General features: G+C 36.8%; 1 protein-coding gene across 1 annotated transcript in view; it reads left to right on the top strand.

Moving 5' to 3' along the window:
• Positions 1–19,681, top strand: part of BLNK (B cell linker) — a 58,624-nt gene that overhangs the window by 31,220 nt on the left and 7,723 nt on the right. The window contains exons 7-18 of the mRNA XM_015810845.2: positions 2,090–2,238; positions 5,585–5,669; positions 6,577–6,636; positions 7,527–7,552; positions 8,112–8,134; positions 9,097–9,207; positions 10,087–10,129; positions 12,353–12,386; positions 13,608–13,680; positions 15,250–15,280; positions 17,244–17,286; positions 18,857–18,935. Of these exons, the coding sequence (XP_015666331.1) occupies positions 2,090–2,238; positions 5,585–5,669; positions 6,577–6,636; positions 7,527–7,552; positions 8,112–8,134; positions 9,097–9,207; positions 10,087–10,129; positions 12,353–12,386; positions 13,608–13,680; positions 15,250–15,280; positions 17,244–17,286; positions 18,857–18,935 (757 nt within the window). The remainder of the gene's footprint in view (positions 1–2,089; positions 2,239–5,584; positions 5,670–6,576; positions 6,637–7,526; positions 7,553–8,111; positions 8,135–9,096; positions 9,208–10,086; positions 10,130–12,352; positions 12,387–13,607; positions 13,681–15,249; positions 15,281–17,243; positions 17,287–18,856; positions 18,936–19,681) is intronic.

Below are 19,681 nucleotides of genomic sequence, written 5' to 3'. Positions count from 1 at the left end.
GGTCATCTAGTCCAACCCCCTGCTCAGGCAGGAAACCCTATACCATTTCAGACAAATGGCTGTCCAGTCTCTTCTTAAAAACTTCCAGTGTTGGAGCATTCACCGCTTCTGGAGGCAGGTTGTTCCACTGGTTAATTGTTCTAACTGTCAGGAAGTTTCTCCTTAGTTCCAGGTTGCTTCTCTCTTTGGTTAGTTTCCAAAGAGAGAGGCTTTCTTTCTCATTCCCACCCTATATCTCCACCAAAAAAACCAGTTAAAGACATTCCAGAATTTACATCCCATCCTTGATGTGGTGTTACTACCATAATGAAGATACCATTTCAGCTAGTTGGGTGGGGGGGAGATAAGGCCCCTAACCTGGGGAGAAAATGATCACTTCAATGCTAAGCTTTAGTTTTGCTCCAGCCAAATAGATCTAGTCTCAAACCAAATACAGTGTTCCCAAAGATACAATTACCCTTGAGGACTATTTATTAAAATAAAACTAATCATAATTTGCTTTTTTCTGAAATGCTTAAGATGGTTTTGGATGGTGCACTTCAATATTGTTAATGAACCTCGAATATTGTTAATGAAACTGTTTTTATCTAAATGACTGAATTCATTTTATCCAAATTGCTATATTAAACTATTGAATTATGGCTATGACAATTCTCACTCCTCCAGGTCATGGTTGTCCCAAAGGTGCTTTTTCAAGAGGCAACTGGACTTTCTTTGTTTTTCCTTGAAGACGTTTCACTTCTCATCCAAGAAGCTTCTTCAGTTCTGACTGAAGTTCAGTTTGAATTATAGGTTCAGGTTGGCTTCAGTGATTGGTTGCCTGGGAAAATCTCAGTGCAAAATAAACCGAGTCAGAATCCTTTTTGGCTCCTTTTTGTTCACCTTATCTTTAAACAACATAATAGAAACTAACAGTATTTTCCAGTTGTTGTTTTTTTCTAATTCCAATCTATCAAAGATTCAGTAAAAGCCGATGATATGACTGCTTTTTCAATGACACAAGTAGATTTAAGGTGATCATTAAGTATTGGACCTTTGGTACTTACTGTTAAGAGATGAAACATCTCTTAATCATAATTAAAACTAAGATATATTCTGATATGCATTTAATATATTCCACTTATTTTATGGAATATGTTTTAAAAATTTATTCTTTCAGCAGCATGATTTAATTAAAATTGACCAGCCTAAGTCAGATATTTATAAATCACATTTTGTTATTTGGAAGAATCATTACAACATCCAATGTCAAACAATGTCTGTAGCTGATAGTATATTATAGTTCCAGCAAAGTAACTTGTGCTTTTTTAGCATCACAAGGATAACTTAAGATCAGTGTCAAACTTTCTGGGCAGCTTTGTCAAAGTGTGCTACCCATTGTCTAAATCAAGCAATGTAAGTGGTATTTGATGGAGTTTGGCTGTGGTGATAATTAGATGTCTTGAATAATCCGATGTTCTTAAGTCAAATTGCAGGTGCAAAAGAGTAGGAAACTCAATGTATTTAACATCCTTAAGGAAACTAATCTCATTTAACATCCTTAAGGAAACTAATTTCATCCTTAAGGAAACTAATCTCAGAGATAGAGACCACAATTTCCATTTCCCAAACCTGGAAAAAAAAACAGTTTGATCATCTTCAAAGCCACCAACATCAATTACTTCTCCAAACTATAGCATGAAAAATCCTATCAGCCCCATTCCAAAGAAAGTAAAAACTTTTGATTTCATTTCACCCAACGACCATCTGTGTCCTCATCTCATCTTGCATGTCATGTACCAAATAACAAACAAAAGTCCCAGCTGTTGAACCAATCTTCCTGTTGGCAGAGCTGAAGTCATGGAGCCAGAAAGTTTCAGCAATATAAGATCAGTGTTCCAGCAAATGGAAGAATAAACCGCCCACAAACTGATTGAAAATGAGCTGTTTTAGTGTAGGGTCAAGTACTGTGAAGAAATAAACTTGCTCTGATATTGCATATAACCATTTAATTTGATATAGATGTTCTCTTGCTGCATGAAAATGGACGGGAATGCCCTTAATATTATTTCTTTTAATTATACTTTTTTTTTTCTTCTGCCATTCACAGATGACAAACGATCTAGCCAACAGAAGACTTGGCCCCCACCTATTCCGCCAAACCAATCTTCATCTCTATCAAAGAAACCAGCCACTTTACCCGTACCGCCATCTGCTGTTCAGAAGCCCAGACTCCCACCCAAGCCAATGGACAACGAGGTGACGCTTCCCATTTTTATTACACTGACAGAGACAGAACAGGCAGAAGAAATCTGCTCTTGCTGTTTTTGTATGGGACATTTATATTCCTTTTTTGGGGGGGGGCTCCTTCTGTAAAAGGAGGCTGCATGGCAAATTTAGTCATACCTAAAGCTGGTGCTAATGACAAAGCAGGCTGACAAAGATGGAGAACACCAGGCACAGAGAATCAAAAGAGATTTCAGTTGCAAAGCTACTAAATTATACGTAACTTATAATTTGGAAGATAGCAAGACAAATTACTTGAGTCAACCAGCTTAACTAAACCGAAAGTAGGCAGTCTAGGCCTGCCCCAAGATGCTTGCTTTTGTTCCACCTAATTTTTGAAAAAGTTTAAAAACAAAACCAAACAAAGACCTGCTGCAAAAGAAAGCATCCATTTCTAAACATTCTATTTATCAGCAGAAATGGCTTTGGATCCCACAGAGAGTAGTAGAGAACATTCTGAGACCAAGTTGTCTTCTTGAAAGGGAATGTCTTGTGCCCATATTTTGCATCCTTACCTGGGGTGGGAGGATCTTGTTTACAGTAATTCATGCTTTTGCCATTGCCTGCTTAGACTATTGCAACGTGCTGTATGTGGGACTGCCTTTTAAGATCGCTCAAAGGTTGTATTTGGCTTGACCCTATGCTGACCATGTCACACCAGATCTCCATGACCTACCCTGGTTACCAATAAGCTTCTGGGTGGACTTTAAAATGCCAGTATTAACCTATAAAGCCCTACATGGCTTGGCAGTTCGTTATCTATCTATAGGGTCATATTCTCTCATTGAAGTTAGCGTGACCATCTATCCAGAAGTACTGTTCCTCTTTAGGAAGGGGAAGGAAACAAGGCTCAGGTGGCCTGCATTGGTGATTACACCATCTTTTGGATCAGTCTCCCAATCAATATCGAACTGGTTCCCATCCTGGCTGCATTTCAGAAGTAACTTGAAGCACAAAACTGAAGCTTTGGAACGACGTGATTGCATCCTCATTGGCAGTCTATAGACACAGTCAATCAATCCATCTGAATACTTTGAGGCCACATAAGAAATTGATTCATTTGCTGTCATCAGCTACTAGGTTTGTTATGCTAAACAACTGAAGTACATCTTGTGTTGGATAAGGGTATTTAAAAGCATGGGAAATTGCTTTGGCCAAAACATTAACAAATTAAGAATCTTTGAAGGACTGTATTGCTGAGCATAAATATAATCAGTGCTGGTCACCATTTCCAGCTATTTGCCAAATTTATATGGTTGCCCATCTTGCCTAAAATGACTCTAGGTTCCATACAATACAACCAAGAATTAAAACATTCTGTAAACCATTACAACAATAACCATAGATAAAATAATCCTATGAGAAGGAAGTTCGCATATAGGATAACCCACATGAAGGCTGCCTAGCGGGCAGGAGATCCAAAAACTACAGTGATGTTTTTTTTCCTAATGGATTACCTTCATATTTACAAATGTTCTGAATAGAAATATTGATTATATGTCTTTAAATTGTTTGAATTTCTTTTTAAGATCACCCATTGTTATATACTTACACACACGTGTGTGTGTGTGTGTGTGTGTGTGTGTGTGTGTTTACCTAGATTTTTTTTCCCTGCTTAACTTTGGTTTTTATTATTGGTATGGCCTCTTTTTTTAAGTAGATATGTTTTATTTTTGTCTTGATGTTTTGCAAATAAGCAAAAAACTAAAACCTCTAATAAAATTCCAGGTTAAAAGATTCTGGTGCAATATAATCAGATAGATCTTTAGAATACATTTTTTCCCTCTACCTCCACATCCATTTAAGATTTAAACTGAGCTCCAAAACAGGCAGGGAAGCAGACATCAAAATTTAACATAAATTACCATTATATAATTTCTGCATGTGTCTCCAGGAAGATAACAGGCTGCCCCCTTTCTTCCTTGCAAGCACGACATAGGTAGTCCTTGGTTTGCAACCATTCAGGTTACAATGACATTGAAAAAAGCGGCTTACAACTGATCTTCACATTTTTATTTTTATTTTAGAAAAATTTTATTAAGTAAACATTTAAAAACAGGTTGAACACAGTGTGACTTTTCTGGCTGTTATTTCGCCATACATACTATACCATATACCATATATCTTCCTAGTCATTGATCTTTTATACCATTTACATATTTATATATTTACATACATATTTACGTCTATTTATAACATAACTTCCATTTCCATTCCTATTTCATATTCTGAAATGGTATAGGGTTTCCTGCCTGAGCAGGAGGTTGGACTAGATGACCTCCGAGGTCCCTTCCAATTATTATTATTATTATTATTATTATTATTATTATTATTATTATTATTATTATTATTATTATTATTATTATTATTATTATTATCTTACACTCACTTTGAGGTTAGAAATCTACACTTTCTCTCTTCTAGACGAGCTTTCTCTGTTCTGACTTTTTCTCCTCGAGTCTAACCAATAGTACATCTTATCCCAAACTTCGTAATACTCTGTTTCATCCTTGTCTTTAATTTCTACGGATAATCTATCCATCTCTGCACATATCAAAAAAATTTAATTAGTTCGCTCTCCACCGGGGAATTTCCGTTTTTCCAGTTCTGGGCATACACCAACCTTGCTGCTGTTATGATATGCAACACTAGATATGTCTCTCCTTTGTTAAACGTTCCATCTATCATTCCCAGTAAAAACAATTCTGGTCTGGAATCTATCTTCAGTCCCAACATTTCCTCCAAGCAAGTCTTTATTAGCCGCCAAAATTCTTTGGCTTTGGAACAAGTCCACCACATATGATAATAAGTGCCTAACATTTTCTTGCACTTCCAACATTGTGGTGATATATCTTTTCTCATCTTTGCCAATCTTGTTGGGGAGAGATGCCACCTGTAAAACATTTTGTACAGATTCTCTTTACATGAGGTTAACTTCATATAAACTTTATATGAAGCTAACTTCATATAAGTTAGCCAAGGTTAACTTCCCACATTTTCAAGCATCGCAGCATCCCCCGTGGTCGTGTAGTCAAAATTTGAGTGCTTCACAACCAGTGTGAATTTACAACCGTTGCTGTGTCTGAGGATCATGTGATCGCCATTTGCCGTCTTCCCAGCCATCTCCCAATAAGCAAAGTCAATAAGGAAAGACAGATTTACTTAACGATTCTGTGATTCAGTTCACAATTAAGTTCCATTTATTTTAAAGTTGAAAAATTATGGCACGCATAAAGCTCTACTGAACATGGAGAGGAATGCATTTGTTTGCCTTATATTAAACACACAAATATTAAATCATCGCTGCATTTTCTTTTAGGCAGATTATGTTGTACCAGTTGATGATGATGATGAAGATAATTATATAGAACCCACAGAAGAAAGCACTTCACAACCTGTAAAACGTACGGTTTGGATTATTTTCTTTGCAACTTCAGAAAGCCAGGGATGTGACTAAGGCATTGACTGAAATATGTGAAATATATATATATAAAAAACCTGTTATCAGAGTTTTGTATTCAAATTAAGTTTTCCTTTCCTTATGAGATGAGAAGGACTTTAAAAGGGAGAATGGAAGACTGGGTAAAGAATTAGAGTCAAGTAAAAAAAATAGCTTCTATGAGAAATAAAAACAGTGAGAATTAAATTCCTGGCACCTTTATAAAAGAAGCTTCTTGGGACTTGGCAGACATGCTACTTTCATTGTACTGTATATAATATATTATGCTCTAGGGTAGTGTTTTTCAAACTTGGCAACTTTAAGATGTGTGGACTTCAAATCCCAAAATTCCCCATGCTGGTGAGGAATTCTGGGACCTGAGGTTCACAGATCTTAAAGTTGCCAAATTTGCTCTAGGGTTTACAGTGCTTCAGAGGTTTAAAAAAAGGGGGGGCTTCATGGAACACAAGGAGAAATTCATAGCACCTCCTTCAAAACAAATGCATTAGTATCTGAGATCATACAAGTACACTTGTTTTCAGGAACTGCAGAAAGGGGTCACATTTCTATGTCTGCATTCCTAAAAGCACCTTCACGCTTACATCCAGGGTATTGCACGATCCTTTGCTCTTTTGGAAACATGGATTTTTTCCAATTGCGTCCTTATATATTTGGGAAGAGGTACGTGCAATTAGAAATTAGAAAAATGTGTATATCACTCATCCTTTTGAAAAAGCAACCTGAATTTTCAATGAAATTAGCAAAAGTAAAACCTTAGGTAATTGATCAGTGGGGGGCTGGGGGGGCTCAACTGTGTTTCTGGATTTTGACTTTCTCAGAGATCTCTAATACTTTGCTTTGATCATTTTTAGCACCTGTGGTGAACAGATCGACCAAGCCTCCTTGTTCTGTACCATCACCTTGCACACTAGGTATGACAATTTTGCGTTTATCTTCCCAAAATCATGCAAAGATGCAATTAGTGGTTTGTGAAATAAATTTAGTTTTAATTCTAGGCAACCAAATTGATTACATTCCCTTAAAGGAAAGTAGGATTCCAAAGGGAAATGAGTTATATGTTTTAAGAATGCTTCCCCATAACTCTGGAGATTTGCTGTATATAAGGCACCAGGCTACAAAACCCCTCCCCTTTTACCATACATATGTACAAAGGGGCAGGACTTCAATCACATTGCTGGGACCACAATCTTGTCTGGTTTGGGCCTTTTCCCCTTCAGATGCTGCTGAATGCAGGAGTTGAAAAGAAGCATAAGGCTTATGCATGATATCCTGCCTTTAGTGAAATGATACAGAGATAAACACTGTATAGCTAAAGTGTTAATTATATTTTTAGCATGAGCTGCAAGTATCTAATATTTTCTTCAAAGCCATCTCTTAAGGCCGCAGTTCTTCTGTTTATTCAGAAATTATTTTCATTGGATATGAAAATATTTTAATTCCTAGTTATTCCTTTAAGAAATAAAGACTACCTTTGAGTCAACTCCTGGTGACTGCATTGAAGACATTTTCTTGGTAGCGTTGCAAAAGTGATTGCCCTTGTCTTCTTCTGGGGTGTTCTTTCAGTGCCCCAGCATCTAGTCGGAATTTGGAAATCTAGGGTTAGACTGGGAAATCAAAAAACCTAACTGGAAGAAGGTACAGGCAAAGCATATCTATATTCACATTCATAAAATCACCAGAAAACTTGGAGACTTTATACAAAGGATTGCACTGTTAATCTAAAAATGAAATCTTTGTGTCATTCATGTGCCTAGTTTTGCACAAAAATGGCTTATTTCTGTTTTTATCCTCTTGTCTGCAGATGTATATGAAATTCCTGAAGAAGAGGTAAGATGCTATATACGCTCTATATATGCTCTCTATATAAGGCTCACCTGTTTAGGAAGATCCTAGGAAGAGAAGAAAGATTCAGAGCAGAAAGAGGGAAATAACTGTGCATGCAGTACATGAGTGTACAGGAATATCACGGATATGTTCAAAATTGCATTTTATAGGTAGTGTTCAAGAACACAAAACACAGTTTTCAATTCTTTTCCCAAAATGGCACCAATGAGATCCATTTCTAAGGAAAGATGTTGATATCAACCAAGTTTAAATCTTACTTATTTTGCAATAATAATTAAAAGAAAAATGTTAACGATGTTTATTAGTTTTCTAGAGTAAAATAATAGTAACAAAGGCTTGGATCAGCAATTTTGACGTGTTTATTTGACCTGCTTTTGAAATTCACTATAGAAGGGACATTATATCTCAAGTTATATGAAGTAGTTGTTGCAGCATCTCCTACAAATTGACAAGAACTGGCATTTTAGGGGAAATGTTCCTTAAGAAAATTAAAAACCTAATGCAATTTGTGAATAGTAATCTAATTCATTTTCTCCAACAGAAGTCATCACCTCCATTACCCAGGTAACTTACTACTCACTCTGAAATTATAAGTAAATGTTGCTACATAGTAGTGGTTATTTCCTCAATTTATTTTCTCCTAAAAAAAGTCTTAATGTAACATAGATAATTGTAAGTTTATGACACAGTGGAATTTTAGTGCAATGATGTATCACAAAATAGCTGATGTGAGGTCAGGCATGAGACAATTTATGCTAGAATTTGAATATGATGAGCCCAGCTTTTTCCATGTGCTGCTTCTATGTCTCAATCTACACACTGTGCATATCATATTAAATATATGAATAATAAGCTGCACACTGAAATAATGTACTTTAATTCTACATAATCCCCAAGCAACTGATATTTGGAGAACTGTATGAGGCTGAGGCAGAATGTAGGAGAAAGAGTGGAGTCAAAAGAGGAATTCTGCCTGGAGTCACTATGTGGGCACAAATGGACTAAGTATAACCCCTCTTGAATTCCATTAACCCCTATATAGCACCAGAATATTGCTAACTGTTAGTTGACTAATATCCTGTGCATAGGCATGAGCAATACATTACTTTAACTGGAACTTAATGTCTGGCTTTGGTCTTTCGCACCTCACATTAATCTAATCAACTATCAGTTAGCACTATTTTGGCACTAGATAAAGGTTAACAGAATTCAAGAGGGGTTGGACTTAGACCATTTGTGGCTATGTAGTGACTCTAGGCCAGGGATGTCACGACATATCGCGTTGATATGTGTCGTGTCATATCGCGACTTTTTTCCCCTTGCCAGAGTTGGGGTGGGTGTGGCTTCCCTGTGACGCATCCAGCCCATGGGCCGGCAGTTTGATACCCCTACTCTAGGCTGATTCCTCTTTTAACTCCGCCCCTGGTTCTGCCACTCCTCCACCTACACAGAACATCTCTGGGGAATATGACTTGGAAATGTAGTCATCCTGTGTGAAAAGCCTGTTTGTATATTTTGTCCATAAGGATATCCAAGCCACTTCCTCCCAAGCCAGCTTTGAGACCATCTGGAGGACATTCTCATGAACGCAACATACCTAAAGAATCATTCACACCAGATGCATTGAAAGCAGACAGGTTAGTTTTCAGTTTTAAAAAAAAGTTTTTATAAGTTGCTAAGTAATATAATCCACGTTGAGCATTTAATGTGGTTTTGTGAATAGTGTTCCCCTTTGACTAGGAAGAGTCAAATATTTATACAGCCACACATGTACCTAAAGTTTAAATTGGGTCTCATTCAAGAACAGATAGGACATTTTTTTTTAAAAAAAAGACTGGAATCCGTGAAGCCAATCTAAATAAACTATTTACCATAAGACACTGCTACATTTACTGTAAGGAATCAAAATTCCCTAGGCTTTACAAGCTGTACTGATCTGGCATTGGTCTTCATCTAACTGGGAGACCAATCCAGCATACAGTCCATGGACTTCCTCAGTACTGGTGGGGTATCACTAGAGCTGAAAGCACATTTGTGCTTTGGGAAAAATAGCAGTGTCTGCATGCTCTCTGAAACACAATAAAAGTAGAACACTTTGTGGGCCTGATCTATTGATTATGGTTCTCATGAACCCTAGATAAAAATGTGCTGTAATGGCTGATGATAATGAGAGTTATATTGTAGGAGATGGAATGTATCCATCTTGGAGGGTCATCAGGTTTAGAAACTGAATTTAATATATCTGTTTTTTAGGTAACTCAGCTCAGCTCCCACTGGGATAATACCCCTAAAAGCCATTAGATCAGGGGTGTCAAACTGCTGGCCTGCGGGCCGGATGCATCACGAGGAAACCACGCCTACCCCATTGCCGGCAATGGGGAAAAAGCTCCGATATGTCGCTCAACGTCACATGACGTTGCAAGTTTGACATGTCTGCATTAGATCATTAAAACAGATAATTGCAGTTTTATTTAGAGGAGAAAAATAAAGCCTAAAACATCATCTGTGTTTTCCAGAAACATTTTACCACTTCCAAGGCACCGCCCTTCACCGAAAGCTGTAAGTATTTCACATCCAAGTTCATAATACAATATGAACAGTCTGGACTATTGTAATGCATGCTAGATGGGGCTGCCCTTGAAAAATATCCAGAAGCTTCCGTTGTTTCAGAATGCAACTGCCCACACAATTTTGCATAAGCATGTAACACCAGTTTTGCGGATGCTGTACTGGCTGCTAATCTATTTCTGGGTACATTTCAAGGTCCTGGTTATCACCTTTAGAGCCTTACGTGGCCTGGGGTCAGGCTGTTTGAAGGACTACCTCTCCCCCATTACATCCACTTAGCCCATCACAACAGAAAGGCAGGGTATTTTGCAGCTCCAATATGGTAGAAATGCATATCTGGTAGGATCATGAAAAAGGCCTTCTCGGTGATGGCCTCTTCTCTATGGAACACAATCTCCCCTTTTCCGAAAGACTTTGAAAATGTGGTTTGCCGGCAGGCCTGGACACCATGAATGGAGATGGAGATGATCAAGCAGTTGATTTGATTGGCTACGGCCGATGGGCAAGTAGTATGATTTTTATGTTGTAGAGTTTTAATATTGTAAGCCATCCAGAGTCACCTCTGTGTGAGTTCGGTAGCCATATAAATTTGCTTAATAAATAAATAACATAGAAGCAGTGAAGTTCCACAGATATTTGGAGCCATGACACATTCAACTCAAACTCCAGGATAATTAAAGTGCCCCCTCTTTCTCATGCCTAGATATATGCATACAAATCTTCTTTATCCGAGTCTTATTTATTTTTATTTATTTATACTTCATATTTCTTAATCGCCATCTTCCTCAGACTGTTATGTCCTATGTCCAGATCCGGAATGGCTGCCATTTAGGGTTTATAGAAACTGGAATTCAGAACTACAAAAAACCATGTTTCAAAATTTGTGTTTACAGTGTTTATGCTGAGTTAAATAGAAACCAGAAATCCTGTTTTAAAAGTTTCTGAAATAGGGATTGGATGACAGTATGGCCAAGCTCATTATTGGGCTTTTTATTTTGGTGCCATTCGAACACAGTGCTTCATAAAACAAATGTTTTTCAAGATGACCATTGTTTTTTCTATAGAATGTAAAGCTATTACCCAGAGGGCAATGCTCTTTAAATTCAGGTCAAAAACTCTGAAAAGTATCATTCCCTACAACTGTATATAGAGTAGTTTAATTAAGAATGTTATTGGCCTCCGATTTTATCTTTCTGCGGATTAATGCTATGGGTCTTTTCATCATATCTCACTGAAGGTATATCACAAGGTTTCCCAACCTTGACAGTCTTAAGATGAGCGGACTTCAATTCCCAGAATTCCCCACCCATCTTAGAATCAGACATTTCAGAGGATTCCCTGTCTTGAACTTCGTAGACTTATATATGGCTGAGAAGGAATATTCCAGGGTAGTTGAAAAACTGATGAGTAATGTGTTGACTCTATCCAGGGCAGGAAAGGAGCTAATGAATCATAATGGGGAGCCAGCAGAAGCTTCTCACAGCATTAAAATTAAAGAAACAAGTTTGGCAAGGGAAGACTAATTAATGGAACTCACTGGGAAGCTACAAATTTGTAATCAAATCGATTCCAAAGGCATGGAAGGATTATGAAAAATGGGGCTAGGTCACACAACTTGCTCATGGCAAACAGTCCATAAATGTGCAAGAATTTCTGAAAGGATTGTGCTGAGCAGTTGGGTCAATTAACTACCTCAACATTAGAAAAGTTATAATTTTAATATGAGACCAGTTTAGTCTAGGTTAAGGCACCAGGCTAAAAACCGGGAGACTGTGAGTTCCAGTCCTGCCTTAGCCATGAAAGGCAGCTGGGTGCCTGTGGGCCCTGTCACTCTCAGCCCAACTCACCTTAATAAGCTGGTTGTTGTGGGGAAAATTGGAGGAGGAAGATGTTTTGGATATGTTCACCATCATCACATCCTGTGCTAAGCACTTTGGGCTACAAGCGTGCTCCACAATTTTTGGTCTGGATATGTTTGCCACCTTGAATTATTTGTAAAAATAATAAAGTCAGAATACAAATAAATATTGATGCTGCTGTTTATTGATGTTTGTTTATTGATTTTGTGTAGAACTATAATTAATTTGATGATGACATCTTCATTTAGTCATATTATAAAAATAAAGAAGTACCTTTGCAACACAAGTTATCACAATTCCTGGATTACAATTTGCCTATAACTGTTAAATAATCTGAAAACTATTTTAATTTCAGGATCCAGAGGTCCTTGGAGTGCAAACTGATGGAAGTAAGAATATTCTGCCTTTAGCCAAATGTGCAGGGACTTCTAAGATGACTGGGAGCACAGAAGCTGGTTCCAAACGCAGTGTTTCATGTTGACTTTATCATTTCATGTGTTCTTATGAATGTGCAGGAGCAAAGCCATTGCATCTGTCTATCAAAGCGCCTTGATTTTGATGATAGATAAAACTCAGATTTTCTAAGAATTGTTTGAGCTTTTCATTTTTGCTATAACATTTTTTAACAGATGGGGAACCTGTGGCCATCTGATGTTATTAAACTACAATTCTCAGCTACCCTGATGAACATGATCAGTGGTTAGAGATGACCATATGAAAATTGTACTCAACAACATCAGGGGAACCATAGTTCCATGTTAGCTTCAAAAGCTGGGTTAATGTAGCATATACTGTAAGAATATATCAATTGTGGAATCTTTACTTTAAATTTTACCTTTTCCACAAATATAACCTTATATCGATGTTTCTCAGCCTTGGTAATTTGAAGATATGTAGATTTCAACTCCCAGGAAGTTTGGGTGTTGAAGTCCATATATCTTCAAGTTGCCAAGGTTGAGAAACACTGCCTTAGACAAATCATTTTCTCCCTCTGCCTCTCCCTACTATATTAAGGGAATAATATTGCTAAAGTACTGCAATGGAGCCGTTTTGAAATGATAAAATAATATGAAATGCATGAAAGTTTCTGTATTTTTTATCCATAATTGTAACTGTGTATTGACAATACACCAGTTGTTTCTAGTAAATGCTGTATGATGGTAATGATAAAACTTTGATTTTATGAGCCTCCATTCAGTGGACTTTGTATACAACAATTAAAAATTGCATTTGAACTGCTTCACTAGACAATGTTTGTGTAGTTTATGTAAACTGCAATTTAATTGTTTGCCTTAAATAGACACAGCTTCTCCCCACTTTGTCTATAAAATCAAAATTTTATTGTATGTTACCTTTTCAAGATGTTTTAATAACTTTGAGAGTTAAGTTTGAATGTTTTAGGTGTTTTGAACTGGACTGTGCAAATCCTATGAAAAAAGAGATTCATTCCTGATATTTCCCATACAGTTTGGTTAGTGGATTTGCACAGTTCTGATTTTCAGTGGCTTTCTTACATTCAAAGCAGTAGTAGCAGTAGTCTAAACTTTAGAAACTTAACATTTTGTTAACCAACTGATGCATTGAACTAACTACTGTGTTTGGATTTTTAGATAATAGCAGCAATGGTGCTGCAGAATTTAAAATTCCTTCTGTTAATGTTCCATCTCCATTTCCCAGGATCACGTAAGTGTTAAAAAATCATTCCTTCTCGCTATAGAAACTGTTCCAGTTTTTGTAATCCTTAAATGCACTGTTTACCAGAAGCAATATTATGGATTGTAATCATTTTATACACAGTGTTATTGAAGTGCTTAACTGCTCTGATAGATTGGATAGATGTAAAGAAACATTTTGTATATTTTAAGCACTCCTGAAAAAGCAGTGGCCACAGCTGCCATCTTGACTTTTTTAACCCATTCTGGGCATTTGTTCACCCCTTTCCAGCTGGGCTTAGTTCGAGTTTCTTCATGTCTAATGTTTTTTAGTATCAGCAATCCCAGTCCTTTCTGTTACAAATTTGTGGACTCCTTGACTTCTGCCATTCGGACTGATTTGATATCAGAGCCACCTCACTGTACAATGTCATCCTTTGGTAGGTGGGCAGCCTAATAGAAGCATTGCTCAAATTCCAAAACAGCTGGGCTTATTTGGAGAACAGGCAAACACTGGGATGGAGTTAGCTAACCAGACATGTCATTCCTTTTCTGTGTAAACAGAGGCAAGGGGAGTTTTCTTACTCTGGGAACTAGCATTATTGCTCTGATAGCAGCTCAGTTGACTATTGTAGATTACTACTTGCTTGAAGAAAGGGAGACTAGCATTCTTTGCTTCTCAGGATTTTGTGGTTGCCAGAAGGAAAGACAGTGACAGAACCTACTTGAAAATGGTTTGGAGAGATCCAGAAATGTAAATAGTAATAGCAGTAGCACTTAGACTTATATACCACTTTACAGTGTTTTACAGCCCTCTCTAAGTGGTTTTCAGAGTCAGCATATTGCCCCCAACAATCTGGGTCCTCATTTTGCTGACCTCGGAAGGATGGATCACTGAGTCAACCCTGAGCTGGTCAGGATCGAATTCCTGGCAGTGAGCAAAGTTAGCCTGCAATACTGCATGCCACCAGGGCTCCTATGGTGCTATGTACTATACAGGCAGTCCTCGACTTATATAATTTTACAGGTTTTACAACCTTTTTTGCCATTGTGGTTATAAAGTGAATCATGCAGTCATAAGCAATTCTGGCTTCCCCTATTGGCTTTGCTTCATTGGAAGCCAGCTGGGAAGATCATAAATGGCAATCACCGGTACTGACCTTGGGACACCTCATGTATATGCAGGTTGTCAAGCCCCCAGATTTTGACCGTGGGGATGCTGCAGCCATCATAAATATGAGGACCAGTTTTTTCAGTGCTGTTAATTGCTAAATGACTGGTTTTAAGTCAAGGACTACCTGAAGGACCTTTGAATCCAAGCCTAATGCTTTTCCTACAAATTGCACCAGTGAGAATGATACACACCATGTTTATAAATTGTGTGATTGTCAGAGCTGTCTAGCTTCACTTTGTCATGCATTGTATCAGTATGGAGGCAGTATGAGAGACTTTCATTTAGAGTGCAGGAAAAAAAGGACTTGCATAAAGAAATATAGGCATCCAAACTTGAGTGCTCATAAGTGGGATAATTAGGAAGAAAACTGCAAAGCAAATGGAAACTTAATAATACTCTTGCATCCATACTTTGTTTTTTCTGTAGAAAAAAGCAAATGAATCCTGCAATACCGCTGGTGAGTTTTTGCTTTTAACATCGTCACACTGAAGAATAATTCTAAAAGCAACCCAAAATGATTAATTAATTATATCAACACCTTGTTCAATCTATGTATCTGTTTATATGGACTATGTATATGCAAAATGCAAAATGTTATTTATATATATATATAACATTTTGCATTCTGTTGAATTAAATTGATCATATTATACCTTTAATTTTTTTTGTATTATTGGAAATTACAAATTTTGATAATTTTCAACTGTATATAAAATATTAAGATGTAGCCTCTGGCAAAATTGCTGTGCTGAGTCATAGGAAGTTTACATGTGATAAACACTGATTCAAGCATACGAAATGAGCAGACATAGCAAAGGTGTCATAATGTACCCAAAATCTATATACAAGCATTACTTTTAATAGACGCAGTCATTATCAACTTGAAACAAAGTAGATAAGAAATTAGACAGAGCAAAAAGAATTTGCAAGCAATGGCACAGTTCTATTTTAGCCAAAGTTTCAGATGAAAGCTGGGAGCAGACTCCAGCGATGCCTGTTAATCGTTGTCAGTTAGTATAAACTTGGATCAATTACAGCAGAACCATCCCAATAGGTGTTGGGAAGAAGAAACAAGCACTGGTTGTAATACTTGTTTCCCATGGTTGATCTCCCATTTTTGTGATTAATATTCAGGATTACATATTGTTAAACATACTAACCTAATTGGATCATTTTTTGTTACTACACTATCTAGTGTAGAGTTCTTAAGCTTGCATATTTATATCCTTGTATTGGCCTGTTAAAAGTATTACCTTAATATGAATTTTGACATTCTTTTCCTGTAACCAGGACAAAAACCTTTTTCAGTATATTTAGCTTGTATTCATATTGGCGAATCAATTATTACCTTGATATTGGCAATTGCCAAACATTTAATTTAAATTGTTTTCTATTTATATTTTGTTTTGAAAGACACACATTATGATTCAGAATGGATTCCACTACTAACCTAATGAATATGCAATGGCTAATAAGACAATTGCCTAGTGCCCAAGCTATAATTTTCTACAGTGAACATAAAACTCAGTAAACTTTATTGTCAAGAATACAAAGCAAAAGCAATAATTCTAAATGCTTTAGCCTACTAGAGCTATGCGGAGTTTTAATTTCCAAAGATGATTCAAAGATGATTACATAAAATATACAGATTGAATTTATTCAAGAAAAAATCAAATTTTAAAACTGATTTGACAATTCAATTGCTTTGTCAGGGAAAGCAAACAGTCAAGATAGCAGCCCTGAATGAAGCCCCACCCCTTTTTGTGTAGTTAAATCAAATTGATTTAGAGCGACAGCTTGAAATTGAATCTAAGTTTTGAAATACAAATCAGAATGTTTCACATGAAAATGAGTCAACATTTCAAACCAAATGAACAATTCCAATGACTTGTACATTCCTTCGATCCACAAAATTAAATAGTATTTTAAACCAGCCCTGTGCTCTCTGAATGCGTTGCATTTCAGTTGCTCAACTAGACACTGACTGTGCTGACTAGGGATTTAAGGACATCGATGATCTACCACATCTGGAGACATCAGATTGAGAGATGTTATTCTAATTTTTCAATATGATTGCTTACCACATCATCATCTTTATTATCCCATTAATAAGTGCAAAAGAGTTTATCTGTAAAACTAACTGCTTCTGCAGAAGAACAAGTACTCAGCAATACTGCAGAATGCAACAGCAATTTATGCTCACTTATTCTTGTACCCTGTATTTGGTTCTTCTATCTCCATTAGTAGTCAAACGATAGATATATATTACACTAAGAGGATTACAATGAATTCTGTTATTGGAAATGCTTAATATTGTGGTATGTTGCATCAGACATTCTTTCCGTTGATCAGAAGTCTAAGAAAAAAAAGTGTATAAGTAAAACTCATTTACGCTTATTTGCTTTAATTCTATACTCTAGAAACCAAGCTTACCTGATAGAGACCACTTAAATATTGCTGAAGGTAAATGGCTTTTTTTTCCTTTTTCAAAACTTTTAATTTTATTGGTGATTGCCACTTTTCCTATGGCGAATAATATTGTAGCAGTGGTAGAACATATGAATTACCTTACCAATAACTTACTTTTCCAAGAAATATTAGAGACAAGCAGTGAGTTGAAAGACGGGTATATTAAGAGTGTGGAGAGATGTTGCAAGTACTGCATTGGCTAAAATAGCTAAACAAGTCTTTCTACAAATAAATATTAATATTAATTCCAATAATAAGGACAAAAGACCATTCATTTGCCAGCTAGACAGACCTGGACCTGATCCAGAGGGCTATCCTCATGTTCTTAATTTAAGAACAAAGAAAACGTTTTCACCTAGGCCAGTAGCTATAACTTCCATCTGTTCCTCAACTCAGGACCATAACTGAGCCCAAAATTTCTGTTGCTAAATGAGACATTTGTTAAGTGAGTTTTGCCCAATTTTATGATTTTCTTGCCTCAGTTGTCAAGCGAATCACTGCAGTTGTTAAATTAATAACACAGTTGTTAAGTGAATCTGGATTCCCCACTGACTTTGCTTGACAGAAGGTTGCAGAAGGTGATCACACGATCCCAGGACTCTGCAACCGTCATAAATATGAATCAGTTGCCAAGTGTCTGAATTCTGATCACCTGGCCATGGGGATGCTGTAATGGCTGTAAGTGTGGAAAACGGTCATAAGTCACTTTTTTCAGTGATGTAACTTCAAACAGTCACTAAAATTCATTCCCATCTTTATCGTATAGAAAAGGAGGTTAGATTAATCAACAAACAATTAACAATTAATTTAAGAATAGGCATAAGTCTTTGACAAACTTCTATTAGCCCCAGAGAGCAAGGATTGTGGGATTTGTACTCCCAACCTGTTAGTGTATCACAGTCCAATTTTTGGTGAACTGCGGTCCTTGCAAAATACTAAATGTCTGTTTAAATAAGATTGCAGTCTTTGTGTATGCATGGTTGTTTTCTAAAGATAACATATGTACTTTTGTTCTAACAATTAATGAACAGAATGTAAATTAAGGTACACCTCAGATAAGTCAACTAAAATTGGTTTACCAGTCTTTATTTCGCAGACTGTGATATTATGTATTCACACATAATCCAGCCAATTATGATTTATTCAGTTAACTGTACTTAGATAGTATGACTAACTACAATGTATGATCAGATCATTATCTACACATTGAACAGAAATAGGTTGGTGTTTTTTTAAGTAACTTGCCCCTGAACTTATAGCAATTATAGGCACAATTTGCATAGTATCTTAATCCAGAGGTGTCTGTGGCTTACTTAAATTTGGCATAATTTTATAACCCTGCTATGATCAATGTACTGTACATGTATTATTTATATAGCAAGATATTTAATAAGTAGAGGATAGAATGAATCAGCAACAACTGTTGACCTTGTATGTCAGCAAATGCAAGATCAACATCTGAGCCTAGAATCTTTGCTGTAGTTCACGTTGGATTAGTTCCACCAAAGCTGGACTCATTTGTGAAGCTAACTAATCAGACTTGTCTATCCTTTTTCAAACACAGATAAACCTATACCTGCTGAACGCCGCCGGGGTTCCAGTCACGACATGCCTCTTCCACCCATCCCTTCTAGCATTCAAAAGTAAACATCTGTCATTTGCTTTTAAAACAGCTTTATTATTACAGACCCTGATTTTGCGGTTCTAACTCTAAACTGGGGAGGCTCAAAAAGAATATAAAAGTGGATAAGAGGTGATGCAATTGTATGTGGCACTAACAAGTCTTCCATATTGCTTTTAGACAACATTAATGATCAAGTTCAGCTTTATAGGAAATGTATAGTTGCAATCAAAAATGGAACTTGGTTATTTAGGTTTTTATGCCTCATGTAAAATATCACAATTTGTTTCTTCTATGAAATCATCATAAAATCAGTTACAAATGGCCAGGAAGATGGAAATATCGTAACATCACAACCGTAGGTGCTGTTAGTCTTTATTATCAACTATTGTTAAAGAGTAGAGCAGCTTCAAATCTCTTTGGATAATTCACACTGGGGTCATCAACCAAGCAAAAGATTGTTTAAGCACAGATTACAAGCCAACATACATTGGGTTTACAGCATATGCTAAAATTAGGAATAAAAAGTGGAAATGGACCTATGTTACTGCCTCTTTAATGAATGGCATACATCCGGACTTGCGTCCTAACGCATGTACCACAGGACGGTCCTATTGGCCCTGCGCGATTCACCCCTCGCGCAGGTCTGGCCCAACAAAATCTCAAGGGCCCACCTCGAGGATGGGGTTTGGAACCCCGAGAGGTGGCATGCGGCAAGGACAAATGAAAAACTTCGTAAATTGGACAAATTGAGGTTTTTCCTGAAGG

Source organism: Protobothrops mucrosquamatus, unplaced genomic scaffold, assembly GCF_001527695.2.
Source record: "Protobothrops mucrosquamatus isolate PMUCROS unplaced genomic scaffold, P.Mucros_1.0 scaffold_41, whole genome shotgun sequence".
Lineage (NCBI taxonomy): Eukaryota > Metazoa > Chordata > Lepidosauria > Squamata > Viperidae > Protobothrops > Protobothrops mucrosquamatus.
The sequence above is the reverse complement of the archived record's forward strand: the minus strand, read 5'-3'. Positions and strand labels throughout refer to the sequence as shown.